Source organism: Eleutherodactylus coqui, chromosome 4, assembly GCF_035609145.1.
Source record: "Eleutherodactylus coqui strain aEleCoq1 chromosome 4, aEleCoq1.hap1, whole genome shotgun sequence".
Classification (NCBI taxonomy): domain Eukaryota; kingdom Metazoa; phylum Chordata; class Amphibia; order Anura; family Eleutherodactylidae; genus Eleutherodactylus; species Eleutherodactylus coqui.
The window spans coordinates 138,746,148-138,768,454 of record NC_089840.1 but is presented as its reverse complement, the minus strand read 5'-3'; the positions used below and the strand labels follow the sequence as shown (position 1 = coordinate 138,768,454).

Sequence of the window (22,307 nt, the reverse complement as noted above, 5' to 3'; positions counted from 1 at the left end):
TCCGTCGGGGTTCTCCTACTGTATATTGCCAGCCTCTCTGCTGAACCTATCCAATGTGTCACCTCATGCAGTACTGGCTTTATCCAACATATTGCGCCGTTCTATAAAACAGCAGAAAAAGAGTAAGCTCCCTAGGAAAACCAGGATACAAAGTGGATTGGAAAGGGTTAAATTAAAAACAAAAAATAAAATACACTTATCATGGGTGATCAATATGAAGCTTCGGGGGTGCTAATGTTTCCATGTTCTTAACAGAATATTTTAAAGACTGAAAACTAAATGCAATACTTTGGTTACTGCAGCTTCAAAAATTACAGTTGATCAGAGGAGCTATAAAATTCAACTAAAGTAAAAAACACAAATAAGAAAAAATTCTCTTTATTTCAATATGGACACATAATACAACTGGACCCGACTTTACAAATGTTGTAACAAATATTTGCATATTTCATTGTACACTTTTTGGTAGAAATATGATGCTGGATCCGAAGGACTGCATATCCCACACGTCACATTAAAAAAACCTCTACAAATCACACAAAGTGCCACATATGTACAAAACATCTCACAGTAGGTACAGGAAATGCAAACAGAGCAATGGAAACTGAAGAAGCACGGAGCAGGACGTATGACGGGATCGCTCCTCCGAGACGTAAACATTTTGCATTTGTCTGTAAAGTCTTTGATGTAAGAAGCGGCCATCAAATGGGAATTAAGAGTGGAAAAAGTGTGAAAGAGCAGTCGTTATTTTTCAGCATAAAATATGTGCCCCCTCAAATGTAAATATTCACTCACTGTACTAATAGAAAACATTTGCATAGAATGTATTCACCCCTTACCAGATGGCTGAAATCCAAGGCATACCCAACCAAAACCGGGCTAGAAGTCCTACATGTTGGGCTCGTCAAATGCCTTTCCGAATCACAAGGGCCTCACATATGAGCACTTATGTCGATAAGAGGGTTGAGGTTTGATCTTATCAACGGAATCTCATTTTCTGACTAGTGTAACAGCAGGGTTTTGACGGATCGCTACGGGCAAGATCCCAATTTTTGGCAGTACTAGCTCCTCATATCGCAGGTTCTCAAATACCCCTAAAAAAAGTTTGAAGTCATTCTGGTTTCTGTGAAGTGCATCTATGGCAGAAGACAGATTGAAACACACCTATTACAGTAGGGGCTCAAATGTTCGGGACATTTCCCAGTCCAGATATGTGGGAGACGTTAAAAAGAAGGAACACCTTTATTTAGGGTTCAAAGAACAACACGAGGCTCCCTATAAAAAGGGCTGTCACGTCACACAAAGTTATGGTGCCGTTAGGGGACGTGGCAGGGAGCCTGAAGTCAGCACACTGGCATAAAAATCTGACTCTTCAGGGTTTGATGTATGCGCCATCTCATAGACTTATAGGAGAGCGCACGCTCACGGGACTGAAGAGTCAGATTTTCATGCTGCACCAACTTCAGAGAGAAACCCCTGTAGATCGCGGTCGGGGGGGAAAAAAAATTCACACAGCTCCCTGTCACGTATGCCACCAGCACCGTAACTTAGTTTATGTGGGACATGACCGATTCACTTTAAATTAACCCCAAACATTGCAGTTCTTACCAGAAAACATCGAATAAGATTCAATAGGTACTATTCAGAAGCTCACCCATCAGTCTGCAGTATTCACAACCCCGTACGCCCCATTTAACACCACTGCAAAAAGATTTTAAAAAAATAGCATAGCTTTAAGCCGCAGGGCCCCCCAAACTGTAACTTTTTTTTTTCTCTAAGACTGGTCTGCTCAAGTAGGGAATAAAGACCTTATGGGCCCCTAAGGCTCCAGGCCCGGATGCAACCGCATCCTCTATACCTCCTATAGTTATGCCCATACTGTGCATGTATTAGCAGTGGACAAACTGTCCAATAACTCCAGCAAGCTGATTCACAAAGTTTACCAATCTGAAGTTAATAAAAAAGTTTAATAAATGACAATACTCGTTTTCCATCTCTAAAATTACCACAAACTGCAAAAACTTCACACTTCTCTGGTTGCTTCAATAACACATCATGCAAATACAAAGGCCCATCTTTCTTCCAGGATCTTGCATTACCCAAGCAGAAGACATTCTGCTACAAATTCAGAGCCAAGAGAGGAACAGCTTAGAGAAGCATTCTGCGCCCTCTGAACTTTTCACGTTTGTTCCCCTCTGCCACCGACTGGTGCTGTACTTTGTATCGTTTTATTTGCTGTCCATCAATACGGATAGTTATCCCAACAGTGTCCACCAGAATCGTAGCGGAAGCACTGTAGTGGCCGGAGCTTGTAATTGCAGGTTGGGGTCCTATTAATTTTAATGTGAACTGCGTCTGCAATTACGAGTGCCGGCCACTACATAGGTTGGAGCAGCACATCCGTTCCGACCCCAATGTGTCCTGGCAAGTCCTGCCTGGATAACCCCTTTAAAGCACATTTTTACCACCAGTTGAAATTAGTCTTGGATAAACCAGCTCTATCGCTATCAGAAGTCTCATTCCATCATTTTGCACCACTTGTAGTCCTGAAGCCAAATAACACATTTCTTCATAGGAGAGGTCCTATACAGGAAGTCACATCTGCATAGGGGAACGAGCGGCAATTCGGAACAGATTCACAACCATCAGACACATCTGTATATAAGGTCTCCGAAGAGCATCACTTTGGCTCCTTGGGCAGAAATGGCGGAAGGTTAAAAATGACTAACAACTGACGGAGTTTCACAATGAGGAGGCCATGAATTAAAGTTTTCCTCCAAAAAGACTTGTTATTCTGAAGTCTAAGATAGTTACTTCTGCAAGTGGCAGCACGCATGTATTCAGCAGCTAACCACAATGGTATGACTACGCAGGATTTCCTGTACGCATTCTATTTACAGGAAATCACGGTGAATGACCTTAGAAAACGTATGCCGCACTTAGCAGGAAAACATCCCGTCAGATACAACAAAGCAATGAAGCTCAGATCTCTTAACAATTACATCCCTCTTCCTCTTGTGCCTTCCAGCTAGAGCACGTGTCAAACTCAAGACCCGAGGGCAGATTTCGGCCCACCATGTTACTTTGTGCGTCCCACAACAAGGTTCAGACGCAGAAGGACTAGCTCTCACTTTCTCCAGAGAACGCAGCCAGCTCTTGGCAGAGAAGTTGGCGCCAGCACCAGGTGCCATCTTGGATTCTGAGCTCCAGCGCACCTCCACACTGCTCTGTTCATAGTAGCATAGTGTGTTAGGCCGAAAAAAGACATGTCCATCCAGTTCAGCCTGTTAACACCCCCTTCCCCCCCAATGCTGATCCAGAACAGTTCACAGGTGGTGGCACAGATCTGGCTCTCTACCTGGGCACCCTAGCCACCATGCAAGGTAGGAAACTCGGTGCTAAAGAGGTGTAAGGGGAAAAATCATAGTGCAGAGAGCTGGATAGTACTGTTAAAGAGTAGTTACATGTAGGGCTCATTCACACGAGCAGATGCAGTTCCGATCCATAAAATACACAGCGCTTTCACAAATCGAAATTGTGCGTATTCGGACCTTCTTGTGTTTTACTACGTGCATATTTACAGTGTTTATCAAGTTGTTTTTTTTTTACCACATATGATAAACTCATGTCTGAAAACACCACAATGCAAATAGTGTTCAAGTGGTCCATATTACACGGGTAATACAGAGTGCAAAATACGTGTGAATGAGCCCTTGTAAACAGCCCTTTGATAGCAACCATAATGATGATGTGGCCCTCGGTGAAAAAGAGTTTGGCCCCCCTGAGCTGGAGGGCCGCGGGGAAGCTACTAGAATTAGTTTAGTTCTGCACAGTTGTTGAGCTTTTTAGCTATGTTTTGTATTGTATTTCCCCCCCCTTTTTTAACCCATTATCTGCCAATGTTCCAAAACTGGACCAGTGGATTTATGCAGTTGCTGCTTTGCTTTCCGATTGCTGCCTTGCTTTGGATTCGACAGGTAAAAGGTTAAACACAACCCCATTAAAAAAAAGCCCCAGGAGCTTTTCAGAAGATGTGGGAAGTACAATCGGGCGCGTCATGTCTTTTATCCTCTGCTTTGTCCTCGCTGCCTCTGATCTACTGTCACCCATCATCACTATTCTTGTGATCTCGCCACCATTGTCCCCGACACACCTGTGATGTCCCCACATGACAGCTTCACAGCCTCATCCTGCACTTTCATGGACATCAAAACACATCAAAAGGGTAAAAATCACATCCCACATAGGGTCATATGTACTAACCCTCTTATTAGCTGCACAATAGAGCCATTCCCGGCGTGAAAAGTCCTAAACCGATTCCCCGACGAGAGACACAAACCTTACACTACATTCAAATCACTTTCTTTGTAGCCTTTAACGACACAATACTTTACCATCTTCTAAACCACATTATGATATCGTTCATAAACTCTATAGACCTTCAGACAAAGCACAAAACAAGGAGCCTTCTCATGCCTCATATAACCAGAACTACCCAGGGCAAGCAAAAAGGGCAGAAAGTGCAATGGGGGTCCCTTAAGGTCTCAATTCACCAAATTACACTCCCAGGACACAGGTACTTGACCTACAAATGCTACCCTAGTGTATTGGCACCTCAATTTACCCACAAGGTAGGGTGGTGGGAGACTTGAAGGGGTTTTTCAGGCAGGATACACTGGGGTCGGAGTGGAAGCCGCTGCTGCGACACTTGTGTAGTGGCCATTAATTTCAAGCAGAGTGCACCTGCCATTACAGGCACCAGCCGCAACAAAAGGGTCGGAGCAGTGACTTCTACTCCGACCCCGGTGTATCCCAGCTGTGACAGTGGGCACTGCCTGGAAAACCCCTGCATTCATACAGCCATGTTCGTGTACTGTCCAAGAATTCTGGACACAAATCATTGGACAGCACATATGGACACGGTCCAATTTTCACAAAGTGCCATTCACTGTATGCCCTACTCAATAAAAAAAAGGATGAAAATAGGACATGCACAAACCAAAAACATGCCCATCTACATAGGCCCTAAAGATGTCCTGTAATCAGCGGGGTCCTATGTTCTTGCTGCTACATCCCTGCTATTGCCATTTCCTTTTTGTTACGCATCGCCCTGCCTGAACGCACTTCTTGTCAGGTAATGCCATGCTTGATTGACCCCGAGTGGGATAGACCGCCACATCATGCCAATACTAGTGCTGCGTTCCAGATGTAATTAGGATCGTGCGTGGAGCAAAAATGAAAATGGCGCTGAAGTCAGCAAGGACGCCTTTGTAGGGGCATGTATCCGACCTCGATGAGAGGATCTGACAAACCCTCTTCAAAGGAGAGCATACAAGGGGCTAATTGCTGACCAAGAATCGGTCTGTGTATGGGAAATTTAGTGGTTTTGAGATTTTCTAACATGCTGAAAAGGGTAATTGTTGGCCCTCACTGCATATGGGTCCAAAGGAGAGGAGATGACTTTTATATCTGCCCCACATAGTCACCTCTAATTTAAAAAAAATGGGATTGTTTAAGTAGATTTATGATGAATTATTTAAAATTTCTTTATATGGACAGACTGAACAATGACCATTTAAAAACAAATAAAACAAATTTTTATAAAAAGTTATTTTGCTTAAAAACTGCAGCCCAAGCCGAGTATATCAGACAAAGGGAGAGATATTCCAATACCAACTGCAATGTTAGCATCCCCCAAAAATTGTTCAAGCTTCAACGAAAAAAAAATTTCACACCACATCCAAGCATGCCATAAAAAAGTAGAAACCGCTTCGAGGGCCGACTTCTCCTCCCACGTACAAATGCACAGCAAATTCTGCCGAGGATGAACCAGAAGATGTGACATCCTTCAAGTCAAGTAATTCTGTCTTAGAAATATCATTAACCACGAGGAATGATTTTATACATTTAGGTTATTTACCAGTAAAAAAAAAGCCATCAGCTCTTCTGCATTTACATTGTATCATTCATGTCAGCATTTCAAATGTGACAACGATTAAACGCACTGTAGGAATATGTCCATTTGGTCTACAAATGGGGCGCCTCGCCGACTCTACTGACATAGCACCAAATACTAAAGACTCTGAGATTGCCAGAAGCATGTGTTGCTCCTCAGTGGATCGCTAACAGTCATAAGAATGTGACACATTGAAGCTGGAATGGATATTACTAGCTACAGGTCACTTTAGCATCTGCATCAAATTGAGGACATTAGAAGTGCATGGCGGGTAGGGACTCTTAATGTCAAAGTGTCATGAAGAAGGTGCATGCTTGCCAATGTCATCACTGCACAAGGCGACTGGATTTGTAGCAGTTTTCTAAGCCAAACACTAAAGTGGATCCAAATGTAAAGCCCATGTCATATCTGTAGGATCCACTACTGTGTCCGGTCCAAAGTTTGCAGATACGAGTTCAGCCTTCTGCTCATCTCCTTCAATATAAGATCTGAACTACCGTAGTGACATTGGATCTGAAGTGAAGTTTGAGAGTGTACATGGATTAAAGGGAAAGCATTCAGATAAACAATGTCTTGGCAATGGCAGAGGTAACGGATGCCAGCCGCACATTATAGCCCTAGCTGTGGGCTCCAGGCATCTGACAAGGTCTTTGAAAAATCCATCCAAATATCAGTGACCTCTGCTGAGAAGATTCCAGCTCTGTAGCTTGTCCCCTTCTGCACTTTTCTTCTAGCCTCCAAGTTACATGACCAGCACTCTGACTATGCTCTCTGTCCCGCAGTAAATTGAAAAGATTTAGGACAACTGCCATAAAGAAAAATTTTCTTTGTCCATAGCAACCATCGCAGCTTTCACTCTCAAGAGCAGAATACGAAATGAAAGTTGCACTGTAACTGGTTGCTTTGGGCAAGAAAGACACAGCTTTTATTTATGGCAGTTGACATAAATCTGCCCCGTTCACTACAGGACACAGAGTGTAGTCAGAGTGCTGGTCGTGTGACCTCGGGGCCGGAAGAAAAGTGCAGAATACAAGTTTCAAAACTGTAGCAGACTGAGGTCAGTGTTACGGAGATGGATCTCTCAAATTTAAAGAACAAGACTGCAGTGTACGTCTTTAAGAGACCATTATGGATGAATATGTTACCACCCATTACAAATTGCCATTTTCCAAGCCACTATCCGAATTACTAAGTGTAAAATATATACACATTGTATGTGTATACATAAATAAAACTGAATATATACATTGTATATATACACACTTTAATTATTGGTTCTCCGGTAACTCTGTATACCTAATTATGTAGGAGACTCCGGTTATTACATAACTATCAACATCTCAGTTATTCACTGCCTTCCATGAGGAATTAGTGCTATTAAAGCACAAGTAAATCTATAAAATGAAGAGTGGGCGAGAGGTGTTCAAGTGAAGATCTACCTCTAACTAGTCCTTGGTAAATGAAAGTGGCACTTTGAATAGCGCTTAGCTACTCTAGTTTATGGCCAAAAGTCCTTATCCCTTCGGTTTGTCAATTTTGGCAAACTGCACAGTTGGCCATGCCTGAAGCAGGCAAATGTGGGCAAAAACCAAAATTATTGGAACCTCCTACTGTGTAATGGCTGAAGTGACAGCTTGACAAGTGAATGGTCTACTGTACATGCACACCTTCATTCTTCTATTATTGCTTTACATGTTCATAAGGAGAACATATTGACCTATAAGAAAATGAATCAAGTTTGTCCCAGATGTTGATTGAAATGCTTAGCCCTTTAAAAACAGAATTCATGAATAAAGTCCGATTTTACAAAGCCACATATATTCATAATTCAGTTTTGTTTTTACTTTAAAACAATTAAAAATGCTAAAACCCTTCAGTTATGGTTGTTAAGTTATTGATAGCAAAATTTTCTCATTGCTGTGCTTAATATTGGTGAGGATTAGCTGACGAGCTTGGGTAAAACAGTTCGAAGTGGTATGCTCCCATTAGAGTCATTCATTAAGTTAGCTCTTAATTTATTGGCCACACCCACTACAGGGGGTAATTTGGAGCCAATTCCTGGGAAAGAGCTGGTATGGCTGGTAATCCTTTTTCCTGAGGACTTGTCTGTTGCAGGGGGTTTAGGCATCCTCTTGCAAATCCACTGGTGTCGCAGTGCCTGACTCGGGGTCATTCGTGCTACTGGATCCCAGTTTAAACAACCCTTTAAGAAGTCGATAAAATGAGTATCTTCACAACCCTTTAATGCTGATACCCAGTCCTTGCTCCCAGGAGCACCCCGCATCTTTCCCCTGCGTGATCTGCTTCCATTTAAGACCACAGATCCATTAGGAAGTGTGGTTACTGTGCAGTAACGAGGATAGCCCTTTGAGTTGACAAAATTCTTTGCTCGCTTAGCTTGTTCTAGAAGCTTTGGAGGTGGTGCCCCAAGGAGCTCCATCATGCATGCCAACTGATCTCCTTCATCTTCTCCTGGAAACAATGGGTAACCAGTCAAAAGCTCTACTAAAATGCAACCAAAGCTCCACATATCAATAGGCATACCATAGCGACTTCCCAGTATAACCTCAGGAGCCCGATAGAACCGAGACTGTATGTAAGTATACACTCTTTGATGCTCAAAGCAACTGGAACCAAAGTCAATCACTTTGATTCCACTGCGCCCTTGTTGCTTAAGCAAAATGTTTTCTGGTTTAAGGTCACAGTGGATGATTTTGTTTCTGTGCAGAGCCTCTAGACATTGCAAGATCGAATGGGCAAACTTACGAACCAACTGTAGACTGAAACCTTGGAATTTGTTTCTCTTAATCAACTCATACAAGTTCATGCTAAGCAACTCAAAAGTCATGCAAATGTGATTGCGGAAGGTAAAACTTTCCAACATGTGGATTACATTCATACTTCCAGTCTTATCCTGTTTCTTTAGATGTTCCAGGATACGATTCTCTTCCGCTGCCTGACGGTGGAATCTCTTCTCGTTGCGGACGATCTTAAGGGCCAAATGCTGGTGGAGTTTGTGGTCATAAACCTTTGCCACTTGCCCAAAGCTACCTTTTCCAATAATCTTCAACATCTCATAGCGATAAGCTATTTGGTCATGTGGCACCAGCATATACCCTCCTTGGTCATCATCATACCCTCCGTTACTGGGACCTCCTACAACACCTTGTCTCTTCTTTGCATTTGGGCCTATAAAATATACTTCAGGGAAGATGCCAATTTCCTGCTGTTCGAAAGAAGTTAGTTGATGTTTATATTGCTTCAGTGCCTGCTCTGGACTCAAATGGGTGGCTTTTGAGGACTTGGTGGAGCTATCGCTTGATTTGGAGGTTCCTGAACTGTCAGAACTCTTTTCTTTAGTCAGAACTGGCAAAGCACTATCTGTTCCAGGTAGTCCAGCACTGACCCTGCGGTTGCCCGAGTCCTCGAATAATTGCTGAACTTTGACTTGCTGGTGATCCTTCATAGCAAACTTATTTCCACTTATCTAAGGAGAGAAAAAAAAAATTAATATGTAAAGTTGGTATAATTATGCAAACATGAAAAAAAACCAAAACATTTTTTAAAAAAGTGTATGATTCATTCATGGAGTTTCATAAGGAAGTTAGTTTTACAAGAGTCAACTAGAACACGGATATATACAGTATGCATATAACTAGAGATGAGCGAGCACACTCGCTAAGAACAATTGCTCGAGCGAGCATTGTCCTTAGCGAGTATCTTCCCGCTCGGAAGAAAAGGTTAGGCTGCCGGCTCGGGCGACAGGTGAGTTGCGGCAGTGAGCAGGGGGGAGAGAGGGAGAGATCTCCCCTCCGTTCCTCCCTGCTCTCCCCAGCTGCTCCCCGACAGCCGCCGAATCTTTTCTGCTGAGCGGGCAGGTACTCGCTAAGGGCAATGCTCGATCGAATAATTGCCCTTAGCGAGTATGCTCGCTCATCTCTACACAAAACCTGACCAAGGAGTAACTCCAAGGGAATAGAGGCCTAGATTACAGCGCAACTTGGGATACCATTTTTGTGCTTGTGAACACAATGGCCAACTGTCACCTCTCGAGCATTATTGCATTTTATCTCATAATTTATAAAGTCTCATTGCATTGTGGAAATTGGGTATAGGTTGCAAAAAAAAAAAAAAAAAGTTTTACACCCTAATGCAGAAGTTTTAGCCCAATAATAGGAATGAGATTCCTACCGAGCGTCCAACTGCAAGCAAACCACTTTATTAAGTCTTCAAAAGTCTTAAGCTGATTTTTCATGCGAAGACAGACTGTACTTATCTGGATGAAGTAAGATAGTCTTCCAGGTATAAATAGATACATTTTATGATCTGCCCCAAGTGTGCACGTTCTAAGCTCGAGAGACTATTCTTTGATGCAAGAATCCCTCCAGTCAAGTGTTGGATGTAAACACTTGTTAGATGGTCACTGAGACTCCTCCAGCAATGACATCTGCTTCCCATTATAGTCACTGGTGGCACGCTCAGAAATGCTGACTATGTAAGAAGTATCAACAGGAACTAGAAATAGAACTGCGCTAGAGAAGCCACATTATAAATAAACCCGTCTTGGGCGGAACGCTGCAGGACGTTGATAATTTATATGGCTTTCCTGCCTGGATACAGCTCTCGGCCGCGCAGAAGGCCGATGATTCATGAATGGAGGCTGCTGCCAGATTTTACTTTGCGTAAGCGAGCTGCATCATCCCTTTTAAGTCCATGTGAGACTTATCAGCAAGCATCTTGAATGCAAGATATGTATGTCAAGCAACGTGCGGCTAAAGCTGCCTGCAATGTATTTATAACCTATTATAATGAAGTAATTGGGAGCTGCACGCATAGATGGATCGCCGACAGTAAGATAACGTAAGGGTGTGCACATGGGCGATTTCATATACTAGTTCTGTCCGTTAACGATAAGGACGGAAATTGCACATGGGGAAAAAACAAAAATAAAACACACACCACGCGTAGATTTTAGTGCGTCTATTCTTGGGAGCGATTTGTCTTATTGCGACATTCAAAAATTGTTGCTCGTTCTGTATTTGGGCAATTTCAGGCAAAGAATATTTTATTATTTCCTATGGGATCTTTAAAAAAAAAATTTACATGCAAATGCGATTTTTCGATGATTGAAACTATTGGAAGCACTTCTGATATTTAACACGTGAAAACCGCAAGTGCATAGATGAAATGTGGTTTTTTAATGCAAAAAACAGATCACTCTCGCACTCAGAATTGCAAGTTTTAGAATGCGATATCAGAGTTTCTCGGACTGATATACTCGGCTGTGTGAATGCACCCTAAAGTAGCGCACTTATAAAAGTCCCTCATCCTTCCTTGTTCTTGGGCTGCGGCGAGTGTTTGAGGTTACGTCCGCGTGAAGGAGCCCTAAGCCTGGGTTCACACAGGGAGGATTTACTGCTTATTTGCAGCGGATTGCCGTTGCATATCCGCATTGCGGCCATTCCGTCGCGTTTGCAGTGCAATGCAGTGCAAATGTGTTTGCCCAAAATTTCGTTCTCACAGGGCGTAAAATTTTCCGCAGAGCCGCAGTGTGGATAAGCAACTGCGTCGCGGTTTTGAAAGATGCAGCATGTCCATTCTTTCGACCTTTCCGCAGCGGTTTTTTTTTTTTCCATAGGGCCTCATGGACGCAGCAAAAACCGCAATGAAAACTGCTATTGCATTTTTTGTCGCGGTTTTTCAAAGCGGTTCCGCAGCAGATTGTTCGCATGAGAAAAGAGAGGCAATAAAGTTTGTTCACAGGAAGTGGTACAGCGGCCATTTTAGGCGCTTGGCGCCATTTCAGCCTGGACCGCGTGCAGAGGAAGCAGGAGCTCCGCCGGCAGCACCACACCCAGCGGCACCAGACCCCCCAGCGGCAACAGAACACCCATTGGCAGCACCAGCAGCACTATCAGCACCACCGGTAGGGACTCCACTCACGCCCAGGGGAAAATACTGGGTCACAGGCGGGAAAATCCCAACCCTGTCAGTGGCGGGAAAAGCACCGCCAGCAACGGCGGCACCACCACTACCCCCAGCGGGTCCAGCACGTTTCCCACCACCGGCAGCAGCACTACAACCCCCGGCGGGACCACGCCCAGTGGCGGGAAAAGCAGCGGCGGCACCACCATTTCCCCCAGCGGGTCCAGCACAACCTCCAGCAGGTCCAGCACGTTTCCCACCACCGGCAGCAGCACTACAACCCCCAGCGGGACCACGCCCTGTGGTGGGAAAAGCAGCGGCACCACCATTTCCTCCAGCGGGTCTAGCACAACCCCCAGCAGCAGCACTACAACTCCCAGCGGGACCACGCCCAGTGGCGGGAAAAGCAGCGGCGGCACCACCACCACCACCATTTCCCCGAGTGGGTCCACTACAACCCCCAGCGGGTCCAGCACAACCCCCAGCGGGTCCAGTCAGCAGAGAATGTACCCAGTATCGTCTGTGACGCCGGGAAGCACGATCAGTCTGCATAAGAATATTGGCAAGAATTAAAGCACATGGCCGCAAATCGCAGTATAGTCCACAATGCATCAACAAACAAGGAAACTAAGCACACAATGTCCATAAAAACCCTTGCTCACCTTTTTGGATTCTTCTGCCTGCATCAATACCACTAGCACCAGAAGTTTGCGGCGGTAAGCACGCCTCAGACGCAGTCGGCGTGCAGGCTCCATCAGGTCAGGTGGCTGTAGCAGACAAAATGGCCTGCAATACAAGTCTCTTCCTACCCTGTGCAGAAATGGGCGGGAACGATGGCATCACAGGAAACAGTTTTTTTTTTTTTTTTTTTTAAAGAAGCCTAGAATCTGCACCTAAAAATACGCAACAAAAACTGCAACAAAAACCGCAACAAAAACCGCTGCGGTAGAACCGCAGAGAAATACGCGGTGAAAACCGCATCTAACTTTGGCCCTTACTTGCGGATTTGCCGCCGATGCGACAAGGTTGCGGCAAATCCGCAACGGAAAAACCGCAATATTTCCACGGTAATTCCGCCCTGTGTGATCCCAGGCCAAAGGTGGAGCTGTCAGACTGAACATGTCCTACCAGCGGGCTGTAGCGCCAAAGCCACATACATATAAAGTACATTTACAGGAGAGGTTTTTGGGCTGGCTTCTGTCACAAATTTTCGTTTTTGTTTTTTTTCAGGGCCTTGAAGGATTACAAAAATTGTGGCAAAAACAACCCTAAATTTACTCGTACACAGGCAGAGGCAGGCTGTAATTAGAGCGGGCGGGCGAATCTTTGTGGCCAATTGTAAAACCCACCTTGATGAAAGTTTGCTAGTTACCTCCCCCATTTAGGTCAATGGGGGAAGGATAGCAGCCCTGCAGCCCACAGAACATGTATTGTGCTTGGGAAAAGGAGGCTAATCCATCTGTATGTCCTCCGAAACCCGTTGCGCTACCCTGTACTGTTAAACCTGGTTTCCTCTATGGAACAAACTAAACTATGCATCTCCTTTGAACCTCTGCCTGGACAACATTGGGGGATTTTTAGAGCCAACATGGATACTTGAGGGGGCTCGCTTGAAGTTTGCCAACTCCTCACCCAAGTGCATGCCTTTTATAACCCTCCTAGGTTTTTGACCAAAAGATGAACGATCCATTCACCACAATATGCTGGAAGAGGCGGCTATATGACCACTTAAACCGGGAATCTGTCACCTACCTTTAGCCCTATGAGACAAATTTATGGCCTAAAAGTAGGTGACTTGCTGAGTTCGGGGATGCAAGTGTTATACTTAGCTCCCCTGTTATTCCCCCCCATGTTAATGCTGAAAGTCACCGCTCAATGCAAAGAGCCACGATGCCAAGTACTTCTGTTCTACTTAGCATGCCACTCAATGCACTGCAGTGGCAGCTTCCAGCACTGACCCAGGGAGAAGGACAAGGGAGCAAAATATAGCACTTACATCCCCGAACTCAGCAGGTCACCTACTTTCAGACCAGTCAATCCATCCATCCATCCATCCATGTAGTCATGCCAGACTCTCGGTGACTTTATAGGTGAACATTCTCCATGCTTCCCTGTCAAGTATGGCTTCTTTTAACTGCTTGATGCCCATATTGGTATCCATTTAGATGGTGTTGAGCCACCATGTTCCACTTCTTATGGTTCCACTGGTCATCCCCAACATTATTCATTTCTCTTGCGATGTTGTACGCATGACGTGACCAAAGTAGGAGACAGATTCTCTTTGTAACACCTTGTACAAGTTTTGTTCCTTTAAATCCTGCGCCATCTATTGCAACTTAAATGTCAAAGTTTCGGGTCCTTTCAGACGAGCCCATTATCATTTGATTGAGCAAACGATGTCACCGCTAGTTCGTTTGTTCTTGCACAGCCCGTTTATACAGGCAGATACATCGTTGGCGCGTTCAAATGAGAATCATTAAATCTTTCACATTCGCCGCATATGTAAATGGGAGGAACTGAACGAGCGCCGTTTGAACAGAATGATAAGTGAACGAGCCAACGAGGGTTTTTATGCCTGCGGAAACTGAACGACGAATGGAAAGTGAATGATCGTCAGTCGTTGACTCCCGTTCAGACGGAACGATTAGCTTTCGCTTTTATTTGTTTGAGCGATAATTGTTCGTCTGTTGCTCTTAAGGCGCTTTTAGACTTGGATGTAAGGGAGAGATGACGCCCGCCGACACGGGATTGTGTGCCGTACGCGGTACAGGAGAAGGTTCACAGTCATCACAGGCCAGCTAGAAACGGACGCCATACCTGGTTCCATTAGCAAATGTAAATAGATTGGTTAGGATAGATAGAAAATACTCCCACGGTTCTCAGAACACGTGTTACTGAAGTCTCTACCGGCCACAAAAAAGGAACGAAAACAAAAACAAACACGAGTCATCCGCTCACGTGAAGAGGTGTTCAACTAGAAAAGGTCTTGTGTAAGACATTTGTATCACAAGTATAGACTACGTGCAAATATACTGTCTAACAGACAGTGCGAACACAGACTACAAAACAGCCTCAGAATGCACCAGATTTATCACAGTGACCCATGCTGGATGATAAATCTGGTATCACACACACTGTATTCACTGAGGGTTGTCTGCAGGGGCAAAATGGGCACAATTTCCATTGCAAAGCACCATGCAAATGAATGATTGAATAATTCTCCACAGCGCCACCTAGTGGAATGGTAGCTACTCTGAGTCAATAGTTACCCTTCTAACAGATCTTGTAATGACTATCCACGTACATGCAGCTATTTCCAGTTATTGCCCACCATTCGTGTACAGTAGGGTCCTAGTTGGGTAGGTGAGAGGTAAAATATTTCTGGTAACAGGGTGACATCTCTTCTCTGTGTCGTAGAGGCGTCTAGTGGTCAACAAGCTCTACACAAGCGGAAGAAGAGGTCACTGCACACAAGGAGCCTCCGAGAGCCTTTTATAGGCCAAGGGGGGGGGGGGGGGGGCGGACACTACTTTTAGGGTCTCCGGTGACAAGACCGTTCATCTAATCACACCACAACTCATTTATATATCTGCCTGAGATGGAACTGCAGGACGAGTTTTGCAGCCCTATTCCTGGTGCTATCTTACCTGACCGCAGTGCATTATTGGCTTTAAAAAAGTGCACACTGCAAGAAGCTACACAGGAGAGAAGCTGTGTGACATAACGCATGCCAGGTGGACGAGTGGCTGGTAGAAAGCTACCCGGGCTAGTTAAAGCTCAGGCAATCAGGAGTTCATTTGTGCCAAAATGTAAAAGGTGGCATTTTTAGTTTTTTTTCCCCAAGACCGAGCACTGTTGGCTCTCCATCCGTCTCTCTGGGTTCTGCCTACAACATTGAGCTCAATCTTCCCCAACATACAGATACACACAAATAATGGTGCGGTTAGTTAAGCAATATTCCACCACTGGACAGAGGACATTCCTACCCCTTTGTAGGAAGCAATCCATCTGAGAACCAACATCCATCATCCTGGCCGAGCAGCTTCCTTCTTTTACATCAATAAAGCAACATGTGTTTTAATCTCCACTTTATGGCCTCCAGGGAAGTCTTCTTACATGAGGGAGGCAGGGACTCCACATTATGGCAACCAGGACACAACTTCTTAGGACTCAAGCAGAGGAGCCTAAGAGCTGTACTGAGAAACACAGACTGAAAGTATCTCTGCCCGGAAGACACTGCTCCCGGCCAAGAGTCTGAAGGACAACTCCAAAGAAGTGTTGACAACTGCTTCCTGGAAGGTACATAAAGTTGTAGCCTACCATCCAGCAAGGAACGATGAAGTCGTGAGAAAGTAGATCTTCACAACAATGCATTCAACAGGCAAAAAATGTGATCACTACCTGCCAAGAACAACTCTGCAAAAATCCAGAATTACAAGTTTAGGTTTAGTGGAGTTTTATCAGAGATATAAAAACTTCTCCAGCAGCGGCGCCAGATATAAAATAGATCATACTCCCCTCTGCTCGGATCCTGAAGTGGAACTGAGCGGCTCACACAGCCCCGGCTTCTGGGTAGATGGCTGGGTTTAAGTGTCGGCTGCAGCCTATCAAAAGGCTGCAGTGTTACAGTCAGCGCTGCTGGCCTCAGTGTGCATATCCCAGGCACAAGTTTAGGGATGCAACACTGAGGCCTCCGATTGGCCACAGCAGTTGCATGCTTCTGATCAGTTGTCTACTTGGAAGGCTGTGTTGGGGCTACGTAAGCCACTTGGCTCCACTTCAGGGGTCTGAGGAGAGGGGAGTATGATCTTTATTACTCTATAAGGGGCCCAGCTGCTGGAGAAGTTCTTATGGTCACTTTAAAAGGGCATGTCCACTTTATACGCTTTCTTAGTGTACTGGCCTCTTTTTTGCACAGTAGAATAGTATAGTGCATGGACTAGACTGCCCATAATAATAGATGTCAATCAGGTGACCTACCCAACATGTCATGTGACTCTTGGAGTTCAGCAGACACTTATCAGACCGCTAATAGGCGAATAGCAGTTTATTGAGGGACAGAACTAGACAGACCAGGTTGTGGACTATAGCACTATTTATTCCGTAAACTGGGACCACTGCACTGGTTTCAAATACATGTATATTGGAAAACTGTATGATGGCCTGTTCTCTAACTAGTAAGAAGTGGATAATCCATTAAAAATAAAAATTCAGCTGAAAAAGAAAAAAAAAATACAAGAAATCCAAAAGTACTCTTAAAACCATATACCTGGTCTATATGCAGGAAGGTATGAAATGGCCATGGAAGTTGTTCCAGTGAGCTAGAATGGTCAGGATGCAATTGCAATCTGCTAAAAGAATGTTTCTTTAGAGGCAACTAACCAAACAATGGATAACCATAGAGCTGAGCCGTAACCAACAGTCAAGAGACGGAGCAAAACTCTCAAACACTCATTTCTCGTGGAATTACTCAGGTTAAGGGATTGGAATACATTCACTAATACTTTAGACCGATCTTACCTAGAAACCATCAATCATAGTACCAGAATTGTGGGATAACCTACACCATATAGATGGCCAGAGAGGAGGTACCACAACCTAGACCACCAGAAGCTCTCAGCATTGCGGACCTCTAAAAAGGAGGGGGAACAGTTTTCCGATATTTCCTTTTATGCACCAAGCTCCCATCGACAGCACGACTCTTTGCTGAGCAGAATGTGAGAATCTGCTGTTCCCTTCTTCCTGACACATTGTACTTCTGGGTAGTATTTATAAGGTTATTATTGGACCCAATCTACGTAGATTCTGTCTCATGACGAAAACCACCGGCAACTGTTGTAGAAAAGAATTACATCTAAAGGCTAACCTTCTAACACGGACAATAAAATATGTCAAGGCATTACAACAAACACCATAATAGGGTATTCAATGAGTAAGTAGAACACCATGCTACAACAACAGAGCTATAACGACAGTAATCAGGTCAACTCCGTACTAGTCAACTCAATAGTCTACTAGAACAACACACAGCATTGGCAGCATACCAAACACCATTGTAAGTCAAATATGTCTGCAAGCAAATATTAGTATAGAAGCGTCTCATCTTCATCTGAATGTTATACATTATGTCGTACATGTCTATTGCATATTAGAGCGTACCACAAAAGAAGAAAAAAAACACAACAAAAGCACAAAGATCTACAGAGGCAAACCACAAGAGGCAGACCACCAGGAGCCTGATCTAAAGTTGGAGTTTATCAACGTTACCAATATAGCTCCCACCCTTACGCCTGTCCTAGTTACAGGTTCCCATTGAAGAGGTTCTCTCATTGGACAAATCCTTTCAGATTGCAACCACAGCAGATTCTGACTCTAGGCAAACATAGGATTCAGTTGTGGGAAGCCATTCCTAGCCAAGCGTCTTCCCTGCAGCAGCCAGATCGAGTAGTTCGTACATACAGTAGATCATGTACTATCCTGGCTCAGAGGTGGCCACCTTTATGATGTCCACATCACAGAATGGTAGAGTTGGAAGTGACCTCCGGGGTCCTCGGGTCCAACCCCCTGCTCAATGCAGGATCACTAAATCATCCCAGACAGACGTCTGTCCTGTCTCTGAAGACTTTCATTGAAAGAGAACTCACCACCTGCCATGGCAACCTGTTCCACTTACTGATCCTCCTCACTGTCTAATATCTAATTTGTCTCTCCTCTCTTTCACTTTCCTCCCATTGCTTCTAGTCTTTCTTTGTACAAATGAGAATAGGGCTGATCCCTCTGCACTGACAGCTCTTCAGATATTTGTAGACAGCTATTAAGGCCCCCTGTCCACGGGCGTGATTTCGCCGGCGGTAGTTCTTCCTCAATTCATCCTGTCCTCTCTATTATCTATCCCTGTTAGCTTTGCGTCATCGACAAAATTGATCAGTTTCCCTTCAATTCCCCCCTCCAGGTCATTTATAAAAATGTTGACCACTGGGCCCAAGATAGAGCCTTGTTGGACCCCACTTGACGCATTCTTCTTCTTGCAAGAGTCAGCAGGTGAGCCTTCAAAATGTGTATCTACTACCACTCATTACCTCTTCATACCTGTACAAACGTAACCTTAAAAACTCCTGAGCAGTTTGCCACTTCCTTCCAAATAGCCTCTTCCGTGTAGGTAAAAGGTAAAGTCCCCTGGTGCAAGCAGCGAGTCATGACTGACTCTTAGGGTGACGTCACATTGTGCCGTTTTCTTGGCAGACTATTTTTGCGGAGTGGTTTGCCATTGCCTTTGCCAGTCATCTTTACCCCGTCAGGCTGGGTACTCATTTTACTGACCTCGGAAGAATGGAAGGCTGAGTCAACCTGGAGCTGGCTACCTGACCCAAGCAAGGGTTGAACCCATAACCTTCGGGCTTTTACCCACAAGAGTTTTCTTTAACGCTGCGATTGTGTTTTTTTCAATGGGACTTTCTAATGTTAAAAAAAATTAAAAAAAATATCGCATCCCACAAAAAAAAAAAAAAAAATTGCAAATGCACAAACTTGCGATTTATTTGCAATGCGATTTTAACATTAGGAAGTCCCATTGAAAAAAACGCAGCGATTAAAAAAAACAAAAAACTAGTGGGTAAAAGTCTTTCAGGTAATGAATGAGAGTTTAGAACTGCATTCTGCTGCCTTAACAGTTGGTATTTCCGTGTAACCCAGGCCAATATCTTGTAAGTCAGAGTGCAACTAGCGCATCCGCAGAGAAGCCTGGGAGTCTACCCACATATTCCAGTCCTGCTCTGAATTCCAAGACATCCGCATCTTCACTGGCCTGTGGATGATTTAGGGGGTCATCACGCACATCTTCAGAGTTGTAATTAAAGGGATTGTCTGCCTATTTTTTTTCCACTGATGACCTATCTACAAGATAGGTCATCAGTAGTTGATAAACTGGGGTTCGGCACCCAGTACCCCCATCCATCAGCTGACCATCTAGCCTTCAGTCCAATGCAGTGGCCCGGACGTTGACATAAGCAGGCAGGGCAGAAAGTAGTGGCTTCACTCCCATTGAAATCAATCCAGTGTAACGTAGTTCTGAAGCAATTTTAGGTAGTGGGAAAACCCTTAGAAGATGGCCATATATTAGATAGAAGTAGGTTGATTGATAGAACAGCAATTACAAAAATGCAGCTGCTCACAGTTCGTATAGTCGTTCAAAGTGGCCCTACGCTATTAAGGACAAGGCAGTTGATGGATGAAAGATCTTTGATTCATTTATCAAAAGCAAAACTTCAATCGCAGCCGACCTCGTTCCAGCCTATAATGGTCATCAATCGGTAAGAACGATCGCTGGCACGCAGAAAGTATGCACTGACCTGTGTACTGGCTGCCAATCCCCGGTCACCATACTGGTGTATATGCGCACAATATTTGCCAAGATAAAACATTCTGTGATTTTTTTTTCCCGCTGCGCTCAATACAAATCAATGGGCTCGTGGCATCGCGTGTGACACACAATGACACCACGCCCAACGAGCATGGCCTTGGTCTAGCGTGTATGGGCGCCTTCACTCTCGACTGACGGAAGACAGGCTGGTCTGACAATGCTCTCACAAATATATCATCACCATTAGGTGCCACTGAAAACCCACCCTGGGACCCATCCTTTCATCTCAGGATAGGGAACACATTTTAATGGAGTTTCTAACTTGCATGTCAAAAAGAGACACAATTTGTGTGAAAACCCAATACAGCACCTTCAGAAGTGCTGACAGAAAGTCATGCTTGGCGTTTCCCACATCCTATTTGGTGGCTGCTTTCGGGTGCGTTCACATGTGGCAGTTGTGCTGCAGATTCTTCACAGTGTGACTGGTCGTGAAAAATCCTCAGCGGGTTACGGTAGTGACAAAACAAAGGGATGGTGAGAAATCCTGCTCGTGGCGCTGACAATCTGCTGCATTAATGGATCCGCAGGGTTGTAAATCTGCAGAGCATCCATATTATTTTCAGCTGATATTGGTGGAGATACTCTAAAACCACAATGTAAAACGTCAAATGTGAACGCATTATTTCAGGTCTTCCACGGAGAGGAGATTCTAGAACTACCGCTCATACCAATTCTCTTATTGCGATCACACTGTTGGGGCCCATAATCCTCAGACAAAAGATAGCACTAAAGACATGAATGTAGGGGCTCAATCACACAAATGTAAATATGCAGTGAATAGAACCTACGGTAGTAATTTCAATGGGTTCATTCACAGCAGTGTATTTGGCGCTACTTTCGGTCACGTGAAAAAACACATTTTTAAAAAGTCAGCCTATGCTACGAGTGTAGCAGAGAATATATGCATGAAAATTGCATATTCGAGAGCATATATATAATTTTGTGTGTTTTTTTACATTCAAGGTAACTGCATACATTGGTCTGTGAATACGTTGCATATTCATCTGCCCGTGTGAAGGTGCCTGAGACCAAGTTCTTCTCGCAGTCTCTATTCTGCAAGGAGGTTACTTGAGGACCCTTCTGAGAAGTGAAGACGTGCGAATCCTACAGAAGGAGTTTTACGATTATTGTATATCAAGACGAGGAAGCACGAGCAGCCGTCCGGGGATTTGGTCTATTACAGTCGTGCACAGAATAATCCACGCAGTTGGCAGGATTATTTAGAATGGACATCACTAAATACAAACGCTCGGAGACAATACAACACCGCACGCTCGCGAGCGCAGGAACCGCAGGGCTTGTTTACTACTCAACATGCAACAGTTTTCTGGGGCAAATTTCGGCAGAAAAACCGCCTTACGTGCTTGCGCCACATCCATCGTGTGGTTTCAGACAGTTTCAGACTTGCCTGTAAATGGGAGAAGCCTGATGTCACCATTAATTTATCACTGAAGACCCCGAGTCATACATGGAGTCCAAGTGTGGAGAAGTTTAGGAGGTCTTACTTACAGACTAGTAACCATCTAAGGACTGGGGTGTATAAAGGAAAGAACGGAGCTTCTCCATCCCGACATAAGAAAGCAATATGACAGAATACACAGAAACAATCAGTGCACGGGTCTGCTGGAGAAGCCATGTCTGCATACATGAAGGGTGAGAAGCAGCGAGCCGTGGACACCTGGCAGAAGGAATTAAAAACACTTCTTACGGATGGATTTGCACCCGGGCCGATCACAGAGCCAAGAGACGCCAGTGTGCAGAATGTTACAAACTGGCAAAAGATACAGAACCAACCTTAAGGGGGAAGGGGGAGATATTGCACTGTCCTCGAGTAATGCCTTGGTCCTGTCAAGGTAACAGCAGATCTGCATAGACTGATCTAAGGCCTCATGCCCATGGCCGGGTCGGATTGCACCCGCAAAATCTCGCAGCGGAGTCAGACCCAGCGCCCCCAGAGCCCCTATACTCACCAGTACGGATCAGCTGCGACAGTGTTGTCTGGCGTGC

At 44.6% G+C, this 22,307-nt stretch overlaps 1 protein-coding gene across 1 annotated transcript in view; it reads right to left on the bottom strand.

Annotated features, from left to right (window-relative positions):
* Window positions 1-362: 362 nt before the first annotated feature.
* The window catches only part of DYRK3 (dual specificity tyrosine phosphorylation regulated kinase 3), a 35,866-nt gene continuing 13,921 nt past the window's right edge, over window positions 363-22,307 (bottom strand). Inside the window, exon 3 of the mRNA XM_066600201.1 lies at window positions 363-9,443. Coding sequence (XP_066456298.1) covers window positions 7,896-9,443 — 1,548 coding nt within the window. The 3' untranslated portion in view covers window positions 363-7,895. The remainder of the gene's footprint in view (window positions 9,444-22,307) is intronic.